Raw genomic sequence first — 20,548 nt, forward strand, 5'->3', positions numbered from 1 at the left:
ATTTCTAGGTCTGGAAAAACAACCAAGAGAGGGAATAGGTGAGGAATGGCTGGACCGACAGAAAACCTTCTGTAGGAGCTGCTCTTTCTCTGTCCTTCATAGTTCTTACTCACCTTCTTTCATTTTCTCCCCACTTGCCAAGCTAAAGGCACATTTGCAAACACTGCTAATTATGAAGCTGAAAGAATTTGGGAAAACTGATGCAGCTTATAACCCTAACAACTCCCAGACAGAAAGGGAATCTATTACCAAATCCCTGCTATGGCTACACCACTTTTATTTTATTTTATTTTTTATTTCTTGTATACTCCTTTGAAATATCTTGTAAAATGATCTTGACAAGAGGTCTTGAATTGAAACCCGACAGTCTGTCAATGCACTTTCATGATGCACCTGTACAGCATCTTCAACCACCAGGAATGAGGAACATTTATTTATTAGGAAACTTCACAGACGCTATAAAAGATTATATTGCTATCAGAGACAAAATGAGGCCTGGGGCCTTCACAGAAAATCATTATAGCCATTAGGGCTGGTTTCATTCCCCACCTGCCTAAACAGATTGTTTTGATTTTGAAGGCTGTCGTGTGTTTCCAGGTTAGTGCCAAATGATCACTTTAAAATTAACCCATCTGGGGAGGCTGAGTAGCGCACCAGGATACCGCATGAGACTTTCACCTCCCCAGATCCAAGATCCGTAACGAACTTGGGTGATCTGATGCCAGGGTTTTATTTATTTACTTTTTATATCGTGAGTGTAAGCAGCACGTGACCTAGCATGAAGACGTATGAGGACAGTGTTGGGAAAGCAGACAGGGCGGCTAACAGCTGAAAAGCATTATCGGAGATACACAGAGGAAAATTTATTTTATGATTAATGCCACGTACAGTCCAGGCAGTCAGGAGACCCACGTTCTCTTCGTAGCTCTGCTGTGACTTTCTTATAAAACAAGCAGCTCTCTTAGGCTCATACTCAATTTCTGTAGTGGCGCTGAACCTTGCAGCTCCCCTTCGCTCCACGAAGTCACTGACAGCTCCCACCTCCAGAAGTCACACCAGAGGTGTGGCACATCCACCCCCCAGCTTCTGAAACGCTCACATTTTCCTTAAAGAACGCTTGTCCCTCATGTTCACAACCATCAGTGAGGCGAAAGACTTACTTATCTTTGGAAAGCCACACAAATTAATTGGTGCAGTGATTAATAGCCCATTTTAGATAATCACTGTTCTTAAATCATTTAAAATGGACTACTCTGCCTTGCAAGTACGCAATCATTTTCACAAAGTGGCTGCAAAACCTATCATCTGTTTTAAGCATTGTGCATACAGAAGATGAATTGCTGTTACAGTTACTAAAAAGAAAGTCCTGTTTAACACAGTCTATTTTTTAATACTTCAGTTCAGTCCAGAAAAATTAGCAAAATGACATTGCATCTCATTCTCTTTAACCCGCATGTATGACTAGATGGGTATGGAGACACCAACCCAGGCATCCCATAGGGTACTGCTGTGGGATGCATTAGCTCCAGGGGCTGTGGGGCTTTTGATTTTGTTTCTGTGACAAACAGGAGTTGCAGGAGCTGCAAACAGTGTTGTAATAAGACAGCAGAACTTCAGAGTGGAAGTGGTGATCCACAGGCACTGTTGGAGGCTAAATGTTGGGTGCCAGCAGGAGCACAGTTATGCAGCTGAGGGTGCCCTACCACTGCTGGTTTTCTGGCACACGCTGAGGTTGCTCTCGGGAGCTGTGTACAGCAGAAGCAGCACCTCAAAGCATCTGGGAACACCCATCTCAGAACCAGAGCTTTTGATTTTATTTTTGTTTTTGTTTTTGTTTTTTCACTAGAAAATTCTAGCTTCCTAGTGCCATGGAAAATCTTGAGAGCTGAACACGCAGCTGAGCCTTATGCTATGTGCAGGGATGCAGGGGCAGTGGTACTGAGGCCACCTTCCCACCTAAGCTCCAGCAAGTCCCAGACCACTCTCCCAAGCCACATGCCCAACACTATGGCAGGACTTTCCGGAGCAGAAGAGCTCTCCTACCATTCCTCCGTCGCTGAGGCTGAATAAATGGCCTCCATATGCTTGCAATAATCAAGCCTTGGTCCATCCTTTCTTTGGCCTCCGTCTGGTGAGCTTCTCTCACTAGGCTCCCCATCTCTTCCACAGCATTACTAAACACTGGGTTCAGAGCTGAACTGCTCTGGCAGTCGATATTGTTTTCCTCAGAGCTCAAGGAGAAAACCAACCATATTATACTCAGATCTGGCAATTTTTTCCTACATGTTGTGGACACACATTTCACAGCACAGCTATTTTTCATGCTCTGTTGTTTGCTTGTATTTCGTGTTTTCTTTCAGCTGGAAAATACAAACAGTATGGCTCAACTTAGAGGTGAAGAGCTGCCAGTTTGTATAAACACTTTGATAATAAAATGGACTTGATGGTGATTACAATTCAATGTCTGCAGGAAAAAACAGAGGCCCTTTAGCAATTTTTTCTAACGCAGCACACACTGATGCTTTGTTCTTCAGCAGATATTCAGCCATCCATGAGACAGCCAAGTGCACAGAATTAAAATTATGTAGGGCTTTGACAGATGATCAGTGCCAAGTTTTGCTTGTAGTTAACAGATATTTCCAGTTGCCTAAGCTGGTGGCAAACTTTTAGTCGTTCTTCATGACTCTGATGATCTGCCCCGTAATCACCGCCTGGCTGGAGCTCTCCACGCAGGACTCATTGATTTAGCAGTTGAACAGGCGAATGCACAACTGAAGAGCAAGCCAACTATTTCACTCCTATAACCTGTGATGCCAAAATGCAAATTCTTTGAACGTACTGATTCTTTTGGGCTTTATTAAATCCTTGCATAAAATCAGTAGCATAATATAGTTTTAAATAGAATCCATTTATGCCATGGCTAAATTTAATTGAAGTCATCATTTGAAATCTGTATCTTAATTTATACACACATTTCCAAGAGAATGGGAAACTCTGCCTTAAGCTGTAATCAAAACCACAAAAGTAAAGGATATCCAGAGTATTAATACTTTTTGTATACAACATTTTGGTCAGGCTTTGCAGGCCAGCAAACAAAAAGTCAGTGTAAATGAAAGAGAACAAACATACATCTGAAATTATTTTCATGGGTTTTAAACTGGGTCCTTCTGCAAGTTTATTCCACTAAATCACTGTAGCTAGGATTTCACTAGGTGAACCAGCTTTAATAAATGAAGTTTTCATCTCTCCCTAGCCAAAAGAGTAACCTTACTTGAAACCTTTTCAATTTTCAAAGTTGCCTTCAGCTGTTAGTTTCCAAGGAACAGCTATTCCCAGCCTCTGCGTCTCCCTCTTATATGCCACTGAATATCCACCCTATGCTTTCAAAAGTGTCTGTGACTTTGGCTGTGCTAGCTGGCAGATGTTTTTAGAGACTAGAAAGTGTTTAGTCCCTGTGGACCAAAAGTTACATGATGACTTCATCACATAAGCAAAAGCTAATAACGGGAAAGCAAGAAAGCAGACAAGTGTTATATTCCAAAAACATGATGTTTCCTGTGCTTCTGGCAATACTACTTCTGTGCCTGAAAAATGGCAAGTCGCTGGTCTTGATGCTCAAAACACACACGCCATCGAAGCACTGTGAGATAATTTACTCGACCCTCGGTTAGCTGCACTCCCCACCAACACAACTTTTTATTTTGATGGAAGTTAGAGGGTGAAGGCAGAGGAAAAGCAGCGCTTGTTTATATTCAATACCTGTGCCCCAAATATATGACTTACAACACTCTCTAGAAGGGGCTGTTACTACACCCAGGAGCTTACAGAAAAACAGCAGCAGAAACCTGAGCAGCTGCCTCGGGATCGCGCACCTCTGCTCCTGCAGCAGAGCTCTTCCGAGACTGGGGGTGCTGCTGCATGCTCTCCATCAGAAAACGCTGGAGACTGAGACACGAGCAACTGGAAGTCGTTAGCACAAATGGCGTCTGCACACGCAGCGTGGTAACTCGTGTTTGTCTGTCAAGGTATCATCAGCAGGCACTGTGCCCTCTTTCTACATCGCTGTGAACTGCCCTAATGGCAGAGGGAGGGAAAGAAAGGAGAGGAAGCAGATAGACAAGAGAAAGGCCTCCCTCCAGTGACATGATGGGGAAGAAGAGCAAGTGAGGTGATGCGCAGCCCCATGACAAGACAATGCGAGGACCCTCCCCTGTTTAAGAGATGAGCGAGAAAGGATTTGCCCTGGGGAGAAATGTGGGCTTTTTATATTATTAATTCAATGCATGTATATATACATTTTGTGAGAATAGTAAGGGAGGGGGACTATTTCCTAGAGCTGATTAAAGAAGCATGACTCGATTTTCAATTTCAAACGACTCGGGGGGCATTCCAATAGACTGCAGACAGGAAATGAATACCATACATGCACTGAGCAAGGCAGATGCTTTTGAATCTGACACTTACGTGAAAAGAAAATATCTTCATTTCTGTCTCCCCCCACCCCACGATGGCTGGTTAGTTCTAGGCTATTCTTAGAAAATGGTTTTATTTTTCAAATTTGCTATAATCGTTCCACGTGCCTGAAGCCACCCAGATGCCACTGACAATAAACTGTAGGGAGCTGGCCAAAACCATCCCTAGGCTAGCCCCAGCAGCCAGATGTTGCAGCAAGGTAGAGGAGGAAAGATGAGCAGCCCGGGTTTGAGAGACCCTAGCCTCCCCCGTTAGAGGAATGGAGCTGTGACCCTAGATGATACGCCAGAGCCCAGGGAGGAAGAACTGCTTCTGTGTAAAGGGAGAGCCCAAAGTGTCCGCAGCACGTGTGCTGCAGAGCAGGTTGGAAGAGCATTTCCTGGTAGGCTGTGGCACAGAACTCGCTTCCAGCTCCTTAACTGTGCTAAGGAGATAAATATATGTCTTCTCTCCTCATATGGCTCTTACCAGTAAACTGCGATGATTGTCATGGGAGTATTGTGGGGTTTATAACCTGATTGCAGTGTAATTGTAGCTCTTTTTACCAACAGCAGCAGTGTGTGCTGGGGAATTGGCATATACAACTCTTTCCCCTACTTATTCCACATGTGTGCAAACGCACAATTTCAGCTGCAGTCTCCTCTTGGATTTTACTATGGAAAGACTTAAATGGAATAGAGAAAAAAACAAAAAAACAAAAAAAAACAGAGAGGTGATATTAAACTGGCCCTTGCTCTGATGTTATGCAACTAATTAGCTCATTTTCGTTTGTTGCAAGGACTGCGATAGCGATATTCCTGAGAATACAAGAAAAAAGATCCTTTCAAGAGACAGGCAGGAGAAGAAGAAAGAAGAATGGGTAGGTGAGAAAGGCAGACATGTCTTACATCATTCAAAAAGCCATGAATGTCAGATCAAAGAAGAGCAAGAATCAAACTCAGTGCCACTGAATTCAGCAGCTTTTTCAGAATTATTGATCCCTCAAGGGCAAACTCTTTTAAACTCCAGAGATGCCTCTAACTACCCAGAGCTCCCATCTGATGCTGGCTAAGCCTCACGTAGTTTGCTTTCATCAGCTGGCATCTTGGGGAAAGCAGAGACAGCTAAGACACTGCTGTATCTGGGCCTGATGAAGGAGACATACAGCAGAGCACAGAAATACCATGTGTGTATTTTCGGCACCAGATGTTACCTTTTTAATGGCCATTGTGGTGGATGTTAAATAAAAGACCAGCTTCCTCACTGACAAGCTGTACATTTGGTATCCACCAAGTCCTTGAAGTGGTTTGTCCAGGGACAGGATGCAATCACCCTGCTGAGAGCCCAGCTGCCCTGGGCAGGATTTGTTTGCTCGGCTCTGGCCAGAGGCACCAGCCCCTTGCTGATGGGTACAACTCACCTTGTACTTGTGGGACAAAGGTGGGATAAGGCTCTAAAGAGCTACTGCAGCTCACCTGGCAAGTGGCGACTTGTTCATGAGTTTGGGCTCACAGGTCTCATCTGGACACCCAGAAGGCCCAGGATCCAACCTGAAATCAAGTCCTAAGGTGTCAAATGCACTACAAATTGGCATCTTCCTCACCCCGCTTCTTTTGGCCAGGCTTCTTTTGTAGGGAATCTTGCAGGTGTGCCTTGTCAGGACACTGCAGGGTCATGCCTTAAGCCAGAGCCACTGGGGTTGGGTGCAGTAAAGCAACTTCACTTGGCGCATGCCCAGATGGTCTCTTAAGAGCTGCCTTTGGGCTTCTGACACCGATCTCCTTGCACTGGGCTCGCTGCTGCTGCCACCGCTGTGTCACTGGGGACACCCGGTGCACCCTGCCTCTCACTGCCCCCAGGTTACCCGCACGCCACAATGGTGCACTGTGCGTTATTCAGCTCTTTCCAAGCTCTTCCCACAATTCAAAGTCTACCTATTCTCACCAGCATTTAGTGTCGTTTGGTACTTTATGCATTTTCATGAAATGGATGACCCTTTTCCTTCTGCGTGTTGTGATCAAGAGCAAGAGCCAGCACTGCCACCATTTAAATGCATATCAAAAGCTCCAGGGCTCTATCAGGCTAAAGAGTTCATTTGAAACCTTTGGTGCTATTGTTCCAGAACATCTGAAGACACAGGCATGGTGTGGCTGCCCTAGGTTCCCTTTTGAAATATATTTCCACAAATGTTCAGCATAGACATATCAACCTCTCTATTCTTTCCCAATAAAAGCTTGGACTTTAAAGTGCAAGATGAGGAATAGATACTCTATTGGCCAGCTGCAGCTAGCCTTTCATAAATAACAGGACAATCAATCCCTGTAAAGGAAAATGATACTCCAGAAGCTCTATCCTGACGTACATCTGTTTTCCTATTGTAGGAACGAATTAGATGACAGAAAAAGTTAAATGCTGAAAGCCTAAACAAACTCTGAATTAAGAGGAGATGGTAGTAGAAATGATGGATGAATTGTAAACCACCTGCAAATGTTAAGATTGCAGCACTCCTCTGCAGACCACTGCAAACCTCCAATAGACATGGACTGTGCTCTGTAAAAATCACGATGAATGCAGACTTGTTTTTATATTATGGAGGTCCTAATCCTCCTCCTCCTCTGCTTTTGCTCTATTGTTACAACATCAAAGACCAACTGCTGGCCGAGATACAGTCAATATGAAAAGGGCGACCAGCAAATTTACTGCTTGACTTCATTCCCTTTAAATGGAATAGGCACCGTGGCCCTTTTTCAAAGTCCAATCACAGACATATATCTTTTTTATTGGACATCATGTACAATAAAGTGAAGCTGTAACTTGGAAAAAAAATAGAACACCTTAAAAAAATCCCATGAGGTGAACATTCCTTTATAAAAATATCACTGTGGTTACATGTTTAGAAAAACTCTGGGTGCTCTGCAGTGCAAAAGGCATGGACTTGCTAGGTTATAGTTTAGCTAAGATGCATACCCATGCCTAATATCTAGTTGGTTTCAAAATAAAAAAAAAAGGCAACAAAAACCCCCAAAACTAATAAAAAGTGATATATTTAAGACAGAATGCCAGTGTCATTCAAATAAACTGAAATGGCAGCACCGATGTCACAAGAATCATTAACTGCTTTGTTACAGCCTGCTCTGTGCAGTGAACCTTTACAGACTCCTTCAGGCCAGCGAATCTTGAAATCAGCCGCACAAAACACCAACATATACACCGCATCTTAAATAATCCAGGCTGATCACGGAGGTAATTTCAAAGGATGCTTTCAGATAAGAGCTGTATCCGCAGACATTAAAGGCACGGGCAGTTTTATTGCTATTGTACCACTAAGTAGATGCTAAGTAATTTCCTGGTATGAAATTAAAGAGTGTATAAGCAACTCATTTGATGTAGGAGATGATTCTGGTGGGGTTTTATGGAATCCAGACTACCTAGCTCTGGCTGCTATTTTTTTCTAATAAATTTTATGTCAATGTAATGAGAAGTTTTAATCTGTTTAAGCTATTAATCCATTTTGTTTATTTAGGTAATTTGTGCAAAAAGCCATTAGCAAATGTCCAATTAGTAACAGTATATCTAGATGAAGTTCACGTTGGTTTTAAAATCCTGTACTGATATGTAGGTGGCAGATAAAACCAAGCAAGAGTATGCTTTGTTACACCTGCAGTAATCTTAGGCAACTGCTTCCAGTGGAGTAATTTTGGTTTCCTCATGGCAAAACCTGCTGCCGATGGCTTACTTTTAAGTGAGAAAGATACTAAAATGATTTGACGTTTCTGTAAGACTAGCACCCAAAATAGCGATGTTGTCACTAGGCCCTCCTCGCTGCTCTTTCCATTACTCTGTGCTCCGTTGGCAGCCTTTCCATTGCACCTACAGCACAGACCTTCTGGGGAAAGGACCTCGCCTCCCACTCAGCCTTCCCGGGCTTGTGCAAGAAGAGATGTTTCACTGACAGCGTGCATCGTTCGATTCCTGAATACCCGATCCAACGGGAATGTAAAGGCCAGATGCCTTTCTGGAAGTTAAACTCAGCCTGAGGACAGCACCCACCCAGTGCCTCTTCCTTAGAAAGGGAGGACTGCTTTTTCAGAGCGGAACTGTAAAGAGGGATGGAAAAAGATGGGACAAATTATCTGGGTGGTTTATACGCTGCACTCATGGTATTGTCACAAGCACTGATCTCAACAGCCATGCAGGCAAAGAGGATATTGTAATCTTTCCTAGGAAGAAGAGCTGCTGTGGAACAAAACAGCCCAAGATTTTTCAGTGGGTATGAAACTAACAAAGAAACATTTTAGACGGAAATGGATTCTTGCAATCAGAAGAAAACCACATGCCAAAGCCCAGCTTGTCTACAAGGATGGAGGCCCTGATTAAGTGTGTTACATGCATGTCAATTCTTTAGAAAAAATGAGTTGTGAAATATTCAGATCCAAGAGGAACTTTGGCTGGGTCTGCAGCCAACGCAAGTCATTGACTCCTCTTGCTTCATGAAAGTCAGAGGTGCAAGGTCAATTTAAACACACTGAGAACGTAGGTCCAGCATGGAGATGCAAAAGCCAAGGTACCTTTGAACTTCTCCTGCCTTTCAACATGGACTGGACCCACTGCGACTGACAAAAGAAAGATTTCATCTCTGATTTTCCTCTCCCATCTCTATGAGCATCTCCGTAAGTTAAAAAAGGACTCGAATTGTCATTAGACCAAAAGAGCTTAGAGGTGAACAACTCGAGGCCTGCTTTCATCCTGCTGCCAGCTAGAAGGGAAGAATACAAAAATATGCCCCACTACTACGATTCCTCCAAGCACAGAAAAACAAGGGCAAAAGAATGAAGGGACAGCTTACCAGTACCACCCACACCAGCTCCTCCGACCAAGTATTATACTGCCGCACAACTGACCACTGTGGCGAGCCATCACTTGGATTGCCACACGTATGTGGAAACACCAGCACGGGAAACACTCTGCTCTTATGGATGGATCAATAAGCTCACTGCTCTATTCCTTGGAAGCCTTGCTCATCCGAATGTGTTCAACTGTGACTTTTAACCTGGCATTTTCTGTCTTCAAAACTTCTAAAATCAGTATCCTGAGGGCACAATGGTATTACAATGCAACAGTAAGCACTCTATTATTTAATACTTCCTTTTGCAACTTACTAAAGCACTTTCTATTTTTCTGCTGTAAGCTGTCACTTTATTATTCATTGTGACAGTGCCTACAGCCTCCACTCATGCCTGGAGACCTATTATACTACACATTGTTTGCAAGCAATAACAACAACAACAAAGGAGTCTCAACCACAAAGAGCCTGGGTTGAGATTTCAAAAATAAAGGAAAAAATAAAATGCATCACTGACCTAGATCTGCTACCACTGAAAAATAACGCTCTTAAAAAAGTCAGCTTTAATGGAGAACATAAGTTAGTCAACTCAAAGAGCTTTTGATTAAAAAAAATGTGGTCTTAAGGCAGATACCAAGATATGAATCTGGCAAAGCAGGCCAAACAAGCACCAAACAACACTGCAAACAGCACAAGTGAGGTACAGATGGGTGCCACCACAGGCGTTCACACGAACACCAGTAAAATGCACAGAAAAGTGTGCAGCAGCCAACTCTGATACTTAAACCTGGCACAGCCCCTAAATCTTGTCTGTCACTATATTTTCAGGATATAAGCCCAAAGAAAAAGTAGCTTGCTTCAATTTTATAGTTTATGTTTGTGTAAGAAAACATCTGAATTGTCTGCATATATATTTGAAGTATGAGTGCCTTTAAAGATTGTTTAATGACTTAGGAGAATGTAAGCATCAAAAGAGTATGGCGAGATAATTTCCTACCATTGCTTGCATTCTGTGTACTTTTATATTGTAGGGGGAAAAAAAAAGAACAAAAAAAAAAAAAAAAAAAAAAAGGAAATTGTTAAGCATGAATATCTCCAAACCTGTGGGAAGTCCAAGATAGCACAGTCTGCATCGTTATCACTGCTACTGCCTCACACAGGGTGAGTGCATGGGAGCCTGCTCCCCCTTTTGGTTTGGGCATTTCTCTCAGCATCAAGTAAGCAGGACTAAAACTGGTGATGTTTTGAGCAGAAATCTGTGGTTACTGTGCTGCAGCTGCTTTGCAGCTGAGATGTGCGTGGGGCACGGCCTGTGCCGGGCATCTCTTCCTTACTGACCTGCAAGAGTTTCCTCAGACAGGAAAGCACGAGCTGTGCCACAATGTGCCTGCTCTGCTCAGCAAACAAGAAGGATGCACTGAGGCAGGCAGCCTTTTCACCTCCAAATGAGGACTACAGCGCGGCCCCATAACCAGAGAGAACTGTTGTCCTATCGAGCATGAAGTGAGGCCGGGCAATCTGCGACAGGCAGCCTCTGCACTCCACTTTGTGAGGTTTTCAGATGTTGCAACAAAACACAGCCAGAGTTTTCACCTAATCTTTCATTGCTCCTTGCTTTCTTTAAAGAAGTTTTTCCCCATTTTGGAACAATGAGGCACTGGTTATCAATATACAGATGCAGACAAAAGAACAACTGCTGAATTCAAAACACGGTTCCCAATTTACATTTAATACTACCTGAATTGGTTAAACAGATCTCTCCCAAGCAAAACAATTGCAAAGCAGAGCAAGGTGTTGAAAAGCTTAGCGTGCTGAAGCTCTCAGTGCTAGGGCTGGGTTACCTATTAGCAGGTCATAACGTGCGTGATAAAATCCGCAGGGGAGTACACAGTGACCGGCTCCTGCCTGACAGTAAAATGATGATGAAATTGTTGGGGCCGTGAAGACCAACAGCAGAGCTCCAAGCTGAGGCCTCCTGTCTCTGTGGACAGCTGGTGTGAGGAAGGATGGAGCGGGGAAATGCAGCTGGACCTAAGGACTGACAGCCTAAGCAGGAGGAGCGAAGGAGAGATTTCTGTGCCCATCAGATAACAATTAGGGTCAGCAGTTGCACTGCTGTACTGCTGTTGTGCTGCTATAGCTGTGATGGACTAGCTGTGTTCCTCCTGTGCAGAACGGGCTTCTGTTTACACGACGAACAAAGGCTGCAAAATAAAAGCTACTCGAGAACCAGCGCTGATTGCCCACATTGGTTGAACCAATATAAGTGTGCCAACCCTGCTCCTTCCAGGATCTTTGTACCAATGCCCGGTGTCTCTATTCCAATTGTCACCAAGGAACATCATTAAGGCTCTGGACCTTCTCAGGAACCAGACTCAAACCTACCACCCTTTTCACTACCCTTAGTCAACCACCCACCTCTGTTTGTAAGGCTCAGAGCCACACGTTAGCAGGTTTCCCTTTAACCGCTCTTGCCTCCCCAGCAAAGCCCCAGAATGAATTTAAGACCATGTGCACTCCACTTTTTTTTCACACAAATAAGCCAATACTATAACAAGTTGGAAAAAGGTTTTCAAATCTTGCTGAAAACAGAAATACCACATTACAACAGACTCATCCATATAAGGCACTAGGAAAAAACTGCTCTGAGCTGTAGTCACAGAGACAAAATTGAGATGCACCCTCTGATTTAATGCCAGGTATTTATCACTGATGACTCAAGATGAGCTGTACAATAACTGTTAACTGTTGAGCTGGAGAGAAGTTCAGCAAAATATGTCTCAGCCAAACATCTTGGTCAAATCTAATGTAGAAAGAGACATTTGTACCTGCCTGACGGTGCTCCTTGCAGCCATAACTAAATACAACATTCCTGGATGCCTGTTCTAAATTATAGCAGTAGTCTTAGGTACTAAAAAGGCTTGCCACATCCTACCCTGAAGGTGTGGCAGCTCTTTTCCACTAGGGATGCTTTTGTTTGCTGGGAAATGAATCAATGGGATAGGTATGATGTTTAATTAATATTTTCTGGAGTTTTCCTGCAGCCAGGTTTGGCAAGTGGAAGAACCTCTCCGAGGAGCCCTGGACAAGAGCACGCTGCTCTGCTCGGAGCAGCAGTCTCACTCCTTCACCCTTGTTTCCTGCTTTATCCTCTGCTTCCACACATGCGGCAGCGGCAGCACACGTAAAGCTAATCACCCTTCCTTCCCCCTAGATCCTGGAACAAGCCACAGCCCACTAGCAAAACCACTAAAGAGCACACATAATTCTCTCCCTTGGGACATGAACGAATGAAGTGCACATGGTGTAAGTCAGTCGTAAGGCTTAGTGCCTAACTGGAAGAACATATGCTAATGGTAAGGGTGAGCTTTAGCTAAGAACCTCTGCAGCGAGGCCTGCTGAGAACAGACAGGTTTTACTATCACTGTCAAAAAGCACGAAACAGAACATCCTCTGTGATGAGTAACAACCTCACCAAAAGAGATTTGGGTTTTCAAAGTATCAGCCTGCTTCACTCATAAGACACCTGCTCTGAAAGTCATTTGTGTAATGTATAAACTGCTCTTAAGGCAGAGGAGGATTTAGTGCTGTTATGAAATATATGATGTGCAGTCAGCTATCGGCATCTTATATAGGCCAGGGACAGTCTGGGAAACATGAATGCAAAACGTCGAATCAACAATTTTTCAGAGATGATTTAGAGGACCAGTTCCTATTAGAGCTAACGGATTGTAAAGCTCCAGAGCTCCAAAAAGCCTTAAAAAGCTCAGTCTAAAACTCTCCCAAAGTAAACAGCTTTAGTCCTGCTTGGACTGAGAAAGCCAGAAAGCTGAAGCTCCCTGCTGCCTCTGAATGGAGAACATTTTGCAGTGTGCCTGAATCCAGTACACGGGCAGCCGGAACGCCAAATCTTAAAAACACAGAACTACATCCTGGGAAAGGCAACAGACAGCACACCTTTTCCAAACTTCTCGTCATGTTGAGCTGATGATCTTAGAAGAAAATCAGGAGTTCAGACCTGTGTAAGATGCCTCACAGGACTTGGGGAGTGATGTGTGTAAGCAGCAGGACATGTTTCTTCTCGTAGGGCTCGGAGACCGTCTCTGATACACTGTAATTGCCTGCACGCTCACTGAGAGGGACAAGGAGCATGGAGATGAGAAGTAAAAAGCTGCTCACAGCATTGTGCTTCTTTTCACACTACATTCTCCTTTATGGCCCCAGTTTTATGCACAACTACTGCGTTTCTTGCTAACATAATTCTGCTGCAAGTAATGCCGTGGAGAATCTGACTTGTGCTACAGCGCGTGTTGTTGGTGGCTCTGTTACCACACATACCAGGTCATTTGTCTTGGGGTGGGAACACGGCTTTTCTTGGTGTGCGGTGCCCAGTATGGAAAAATTAGAAGTGATGGGAATAAACTTTTTGATGAATTAGTTTCTCTCCAAATGAAAGCAGAGGAAATTTTAGATGATCATAAAGTATTACAAACATATTTCAAATGTTATGTGAAGGCCTTCCATTAGTTTTAGAACTAGGTTTAAAGATAAAAGCATACACAAAGCAGCAGTTTTCCATCTCTTGATAATAGCTTCACTTGCTCTTTTTCAGATGCAAATGTTTATGTTTATTTCAAAAATGTACTCCAAAATACTTTCTGTCTGCTAATTAAATTGTACTTAATAGAGTTTGGCAAAAACCAAATATCCCAATCTTCCCTGTCCCACTCCCACTAAAAAAAAAATAATCTTTTTTTTTTTTTTTTTTTTTTTTTTTCTGACTGAGGAAAAAAAAAGAAATGATTCTCTATCCTAACTCAAAACTGCCAGATATTTTCCAACTCCAATCTGGATTTCCCACTTCTTGTTAGTTTACCATAAAACCGATTTTAGCAGCAGCACGAAACTGCAGTAAGGCAGAGGTCCAGTGACTGTTTCTGCAGCAGCAAACTGAGAAAGCCTGTGCCTGTATCTCACCCGTCCCAAAGAGCACCAGCAGACTACGTCCAAACTTTTCTCCTCACTGCTGCGTCCAAACTTTTCTCCTCACTGCTGCTCCGTTACAGCCAGCCCCAGGGGCACAACGCTCCAGGAGCTTCAGGGACAGGCACAGCACAGGGAAAGGCACCAAAAGGAGGAAGAAGAGTAGGAAAATAATAACTTTTTAATTTTAGGATGGAAGTTCTATCTGGATTTCTTTCATCTATCAGCATTTGAAACATAAATGAGAGGCAAAATAAATAAATAAGTAAATTGTCCAAACCTATCCTCTAAAATCCTTCCATCATTTGTAGGACCAAGGATGGGAGAAAGAGAAGCTCTTCCCCCCTTTATGTATCTGACTACATGCACACAAGTCTCTTTATCTTAGAGTACCTGAATCTCCATCATTACTTTAGGATTAGAAAGGATTCTTTCTGAACCAACTTTAAGGGGAGAGGTTCAAGGGTATGCTAGGTTTTTGCTTCTTTGTTTGGTTTTCTTTTCTTTTTTAACTGGGACTAACACTTCATATTTTCTTTCAGACACATAAGACCAAGTTCTCACTGCTTTATTCATGCAAACTGACTGCACAAATCCTAAAATATCATGCCCTCCATTTGGTACTAGTCAGGAACAAACAGTAACACTTTAACTCTACCAGTAGTATGTTTTTACACAAATTTGCCTTGTCAAAATCCATTTCCAAGCAGTTGCTGCACAGATTGTTTTTTTCTGGGTTTGCCAGGATGTGTGCAACAAACTTGGTCAATGAAATTTCATCAGTTGAAACACTGACTTAATCACTTTTCTCACAATCCTTTCATTCAACAGAAATAGCAAGACTGAGAAAAAAAAAAAAAAAAAGGAAAAAAAAAAAAAAAACAGAAGAAAGGAACACAGCAAATCATGCATCTACTGAACACCTGGCACTTTCTGGCACATCTGGCAGGACAGGGTGACAAGCTAGCCTGCTGTACATATGAAGCAGACTTTCACTGTATTACACACACACGTATGTATCAAACATATATCAAATTTATATTAAATCAACAATAGTTTTTTTGTTTGTTTGTTTTTTTAGTATAAGCAGTAACAACCTGAAAGATGCCCATTCATTTGTACCAACAGTTTCACTTTCCGCATTGATTCTTTACCAGGGAATGCAATGCAATAGTGTTTTGCATTTCACTTCAGTGCATTTCACTTGCATTGCACTTCACCTCACAGCCACAGCCAAGAAATCACTCGGTCCCAAAAGCTGCGGACCCCAGTGCAAACCTCCCATTCCAGGTCTCTATTGCAATGCCCTGAATGGAAGCATCTGCCTGTCAGAGTCCCATCTGCTGGAGCAGGTCACAGTATTTTCTGGCTAGCAAAGGAATCCATGAACGTTATAAACCAAAAAAAAAAACCAAAAAAAAAAAAACGATCAACTGCCATCTGTTTCACTGATTGCTCTAATCGATATACTTTCCTCCCCTAATGTCTTGTACAGACACATTCTCTCAAATACGTAACTGCAGGATCAATTCATCTGGGAAGAATATAAAAATCTCAATTTGACAAATGTCAAAGCACGACAAAAACATGAACTGCTAAAGCTATCACGATGCTTAAAGGCACAGAATTTTGTTAATCTATCTGTTAAAAAAAATAACTGGACAGAAAAAAAAAATTATTGAAGTCACCAATCAACAGATTTTGATGAGACAGTGTGACAACACTCGAGGATAATTATCTGATCTTCCTCCCGCATCACCTTAACTTTACAATAGTGCTCTAAAAAGGGCTCCTCTGGGAAATGGCATCACCCAGAGTTCCCACTTGCCCAGATGTTTCCCTCATTATGTTACAAGCCTGTCAAGGAAAGGCAAATTCAGGGTTATTCTAATGATAGCAAACACCTCATAAAAAAACCTCTCCAAATTTACTTTTCCAAGGAACATCACTTTAAAAGGCATTTCAAGTGCCCATGAGGAAAGAAAGCATCATTTATAAAACATTATTACCAGAAATCTTGAAGATATTAACAACAACAAAATAAAATGTCCTGGAGTGGCAGCCCCAAAGAGCGACAGCGCCTTGGGCCCTTCCTGAGGCACATGGGGGAGGACTCCTGGGCAGGACCCCCACCACAGCCAGCGGGGATCTCCGTGCAAGGAGGGTCTGATCCCCGCTTGGGACCGGGCTGGGGAACCCCCAGACCCAAAATCCTGGCCGCAGTGAGGGGTTGCACTCTGTGGCCCACCAGCCAGGGGTGCCGTTCAAAGGGTGCCCGCTACCCTCTGATTCCACACCTTTTATAAAAACGCTCTGCTGGTGCTTTAATTCTTTTAGAAGTGATAAAGGGGGGTTATGCACATTTGGGCTACTTATGATGATAAATCTTCTGTCAGTGCCTTGCATGATTTGGTGCTTGTTTCTTTCCTAACACCTGGACACAGAGAAACTGAAAGCACTTGACCTCAGCACATGCAACTGCCCAGCTATTTACAGGCTTTGCCTTGGGATTTGGATGGTTCTGCACCTCTTAGCCCTTTATGGCTGTCTCTGGCCCTTTCAAAAGGCTAACAAAATGTGATCCTGAGTAATTAAAATTAAATAAATAAATAAATGAAAAGAACCACTCTCGAAAGAGGTTTTCCGTTGGGAAACCAAACCCAAAGCGGTCCTTTACCTCTGCCTGGCAATTCCCCGTCGGTGTCAGGGGGAGGGAAGCCCGGTGCCCTCAGCACCCACTCCCTTTTGGGGCTGGCTGCCCCCCGGGGGCTCCCCTCAGCCCCTAGGGGGAGACACCGCGCCGGGGGGGCGGTCCGGGGAGGGGATTCAGGCACTCACCTGCCGCTGGCTGTGGTTGCCGGGACCCTGGGGCTCGCCGCCGCCGCCGCGCAGCACGGTGATGTGCAAGGTGAGCAGGAGCAGCCCCAGCAGCAGCAGCAGCTCGGCCGCCAGCCGCACCATCCTCTTCAGCCGGGCGGCTTTAGGGCCCCGCAGCGGCGGCGGCCGAGGAGGAGGAGGCGGAGGAGGAGGAGGAGCCGCCGCCGCCGCCGTCGCCACCACCGTCCCCGGCGCCGGGGCCACCGCCGGAGCCCCGGGAGCCGCAGGACGGGCGGCGGGGGCCGCGCCGCCGTCGGGGCAGCGGCGGCAGCAGCAGCAGCAGCAGCAGCAGCAGCGGGGGGGGCCGCAGCCCCACGGCGGAGCCACGTCGGGGCGGGACGCGGCGACAGAGGCGACGGCGGCGGCGACGGTCCCGGTCCCGGCGCTGGCCGGCGGCGGGGGCCGGCAGGTAGCCCCCGAGGGGCCGCGGGCCGGCGGCGTCTCTGCGGGCGGCCCTGCAAGCCAGAGGCACCGTGGGCCGTCGGAGGGAAGGAGGAGGGAGGGCAGGAGGAGGGGGCGCCGGGGCCGGCTCTCACATCGCGGGGAGGAGGGAGCCGGCGGCTGTCGCCTGCCCCCTCGCCGGGGGATGGGGGTGGCCCCCGGAGCCGCTTCCCCCCGCTGCGGTGGCCTCGCCCCCCCCCGCCGCTGCCCCTTCCCCGCGGGACCCCCGGCGAGGCGCCTGCCCCCGCCCGCCCCGGCCGGCCCCGTCCCGACCCGTCCCGGGCCGGCTGCGAGCTGCCCCCGAGGGCTGCGGGATGAGGGGCAGCCCCGCCGCCTCCCCGCCGCCCCCCTTCTTCTTCTTCCTCCTCCTCCTCCTCCTCCTCCTCTCTTCTCTCGGAGCGCTGCCCCCGGCTCGGCGGCGGGGTCTGGGGGCGGCGGGCGAGGGGCTGCGAGAGCTTCAGCTGCCTGCCCTCCCTGGGAGCTGGATACCTGGCTCCATCTCTCCTCTCTTTCCTCCAGCCGCCCTAGTGCTGGCAGGGGCAGCTCCGCACTCTCTCCTGCCACCGTGCGTGCGTGTGTGCGAAAGGCTGGCTCTGCTCCTGCTCCTGCTCCTGCTCCTGCTCCCGCTGCTGCTGCTTCCAGAGCAACTTTCTCGCCCCCTCGCTCTTGTGTCGGGAGAGGTGTGCGTCGGATGCTTTTATACTGCCCTGCCTCCCTCCCCTGCTGTCCTCCCCCCTTCTTGCTCCCCCCCTTTCCCTTCTCCCTCTCCGCAGCTCCCGCAGCAGCCTGCCGTCGCCCCCCCGCCCCGCTCCCCCCTCCACCGTGCCCCTCTGCCAGCCCCGCTCTGCCCGGGCACCCGCACCCGGCCGGGCCCTGCACCTTGCGGGAGGGCTTCCAGCTCTGCCCCGTGGGCACGGAGCTGTGCCCGAACGTCTCGTCCCCTTCTTCTGGTCCCGCGTCCCCAGCAGGGCTCAGGCTCCAAGCATTTCACGCTCCTCGCTTTCCTCCTTGCCGACTGCGTAAGCGTGGTGGGGAAAAAAAAGCAACCGGAACAGTCGCTGTCAGGTGGGAAGCCCCCAGGTTTCAGAGTAACTTGTATTTGGAAATATAAGAAAGTGAGGGTTATCACCTGCTGCGAGGCAGGATCCCGGCACTGGAGCTGATGGAGCCGAGCCCCTTTTGAATGCTGACGGTCCAGCTCGCTGTAACAGGAACAAACACAGCTCAAATAAACTTGAAACGTAAATAAAGTCACCTAACAACAACAAAAAAAGAGAGTTTTGGCATCTCTGAGGTTGCTTTTCCACAATTCAGGTCGTTCCATGTGAAAATGAGGACACAAGTGATGATGGCCTGGGCAGGTGTGTGGCGGAGGGGTGTGTGTGAGCTGGCACCACCTGAAACTGCTATCGAAATGGCCAAATGGGGAAGAAGTGTTCCCACCCCAAAACATTTTCAGCCTAAGAGTAATGCCCTCAGTGGTGTTCCCGCAACACAAGGGTAGGATGTGCAGAGAGCAGTACCAGCAGGGACCAAGGCACGAAGGGGGAGCCTCTGCATGCGGCACGCTAGGAATCTGGCAGGTTTGGGGCGCGAGCGGTCAGAGCTTGCGGGAGGTTTCTTACGGGTCTTGGTGCCGCTGAAGGCTGCGGTCATGATTGAGTCAGAACGATGCCTCGTACCCTTCCAGGCAGATAGGTTTCCCTTCCAATGATAACCATTGCAAAGTATTAGGCATCAGACAGGAATATGGTTAAAATAATTGCACTGAATTATCGTTAAAGATGTGACCTAAAGCCACAAAACCCAACCCTTCAGATTTAAGGACTTTTAATCCAAAAACTTGGTCTGTATTAGTACTATAGCAGGAATGATGTACACAAACAACTGCATAGGGTAGAGACTCGCATGTGCATCGCAGCAAGGAATAGCCCTCTGCAATCTCTCGTTGAGAAACACCCGATATTGCACCAGTGCTCGCGGATATGCCGGAAAATCATACGAAGCTATTCCATATTACATAAAGCCATAACAGCCTGTGGGACTGTCACGTGGGTTTAGAAAAATGTTTTTTTTCTTTCTTTTTTTTTTTTTTTTTTTTTTTAACCCAAACATTCCTTGGGCTAATCAAAACACTGAGAAGATAAAAACACTGATGTGCTTCAGATGTCATCGCTTGGCCTGGGCTCTCCTCCTGCTGCCATCGCTGTGATCCTGGCAGCCGGCAACTTCATCCCCGGGCAGGCAATGCCAGCAGCAGCGAGCACGAAGCAGGAGGTGGCTAAGAAAGCAGGCTAGCAAAATCAGGCAGAAAAAAAGGCAGAAGAACGGCCCTCCAGGTGTACCAAGGTCTGTCCCTAACCTGGTGGCTGTCAGTGGATCCCAGCTGTCGAAGCAAAGTGGAAACTTGGCATGGGAGTTTCATATCTCGGGGCTCACCAGTGCAAATCAATGGCCAGAGACGGGAGGCTGTAATGTGAAACAGTCCAAGTGACAGCCTGGTGAAACACACATGGGTCTGCCGCTGAGCTCTGGGTAATGTAAGTTCTCCCTCGCCTTATGAAAGACTGAAGCTAAAGACATCTTTAATCCAGATGAGATGGGCCTGAACTGGTGCACATTTCCTCATGGGACGTTAAGTTTTATGCTTTAAGCTTTTGTGGAAAGACAGTTAGGGACAGAGCAGTGCTACTATTAGCAGCAAGCGGATGGCAGCGAGAAGCCAAAACCTCTTCCCATTGAAAAGCTGGCACAAAAGTGGCGCTGGCTTATGGCAAAACTGCCTGCATGGCTGCACTGGGGGGAACGGGTGGCGGGAGTGGGGATCGTCTGCTTGGGCTCTGTAGATGCTAATTTCAATTCACAGACACTGTTAAATCAGCAGATGACTTCGTCGATGAATCCAGAAGACAGAATCACAACCTGTAGAGGAGATGTACTCAAAAGCAAAGG

At 46.2% G+C, this 20,548-nt stretch overlaps 1 protein-coding gene across 3 annotated transcripts in view; it reads right to left on the reverse strand.

Annotated features, from left to right (window-relative positions):
- Positions 1-18,574, reverse strand: part of ISM1 (isthmin 1) — a 40,093-nt gene extending 21,519 nt beyond the window's left edge. The window contains exons 1-2 of one of the 3 annotated variants that reach the window (XM_084515172.1): positions 18,086-18,170; positions 17,117-17,610 (exon numbers count right to left, since the gene is read on the reverse strand). In XM_084515172.1, the coding sequence (XP_084371298.1) occupies positions 17,117-17,610; positions 18,086-18,095 (504 nt within the window). In that variant the 5' untranslated portion in view covers positions 18,096-18,170. Of the gene's footprint in view, positions 1-17,116 lie in introns of all 3 variants that reach the window. The other 2 variants (XM_084515171.1, XM_084515170.1) reach the window with 2 other exon arrangements.
- Positions 18,575-20,548: the final 1,974 nt, after the last annotated feature.

This window comes from Aythya ferina (assembly GCF_964211825.1).
Source record: "Aythya ferina genome assembly, chromosome: 3".
Lineage (NCBI taxonomy): Eukaryota > Metazoa > Chordata > Aves > Anseriformes > Anatidae > Aythya > Aythya ferina.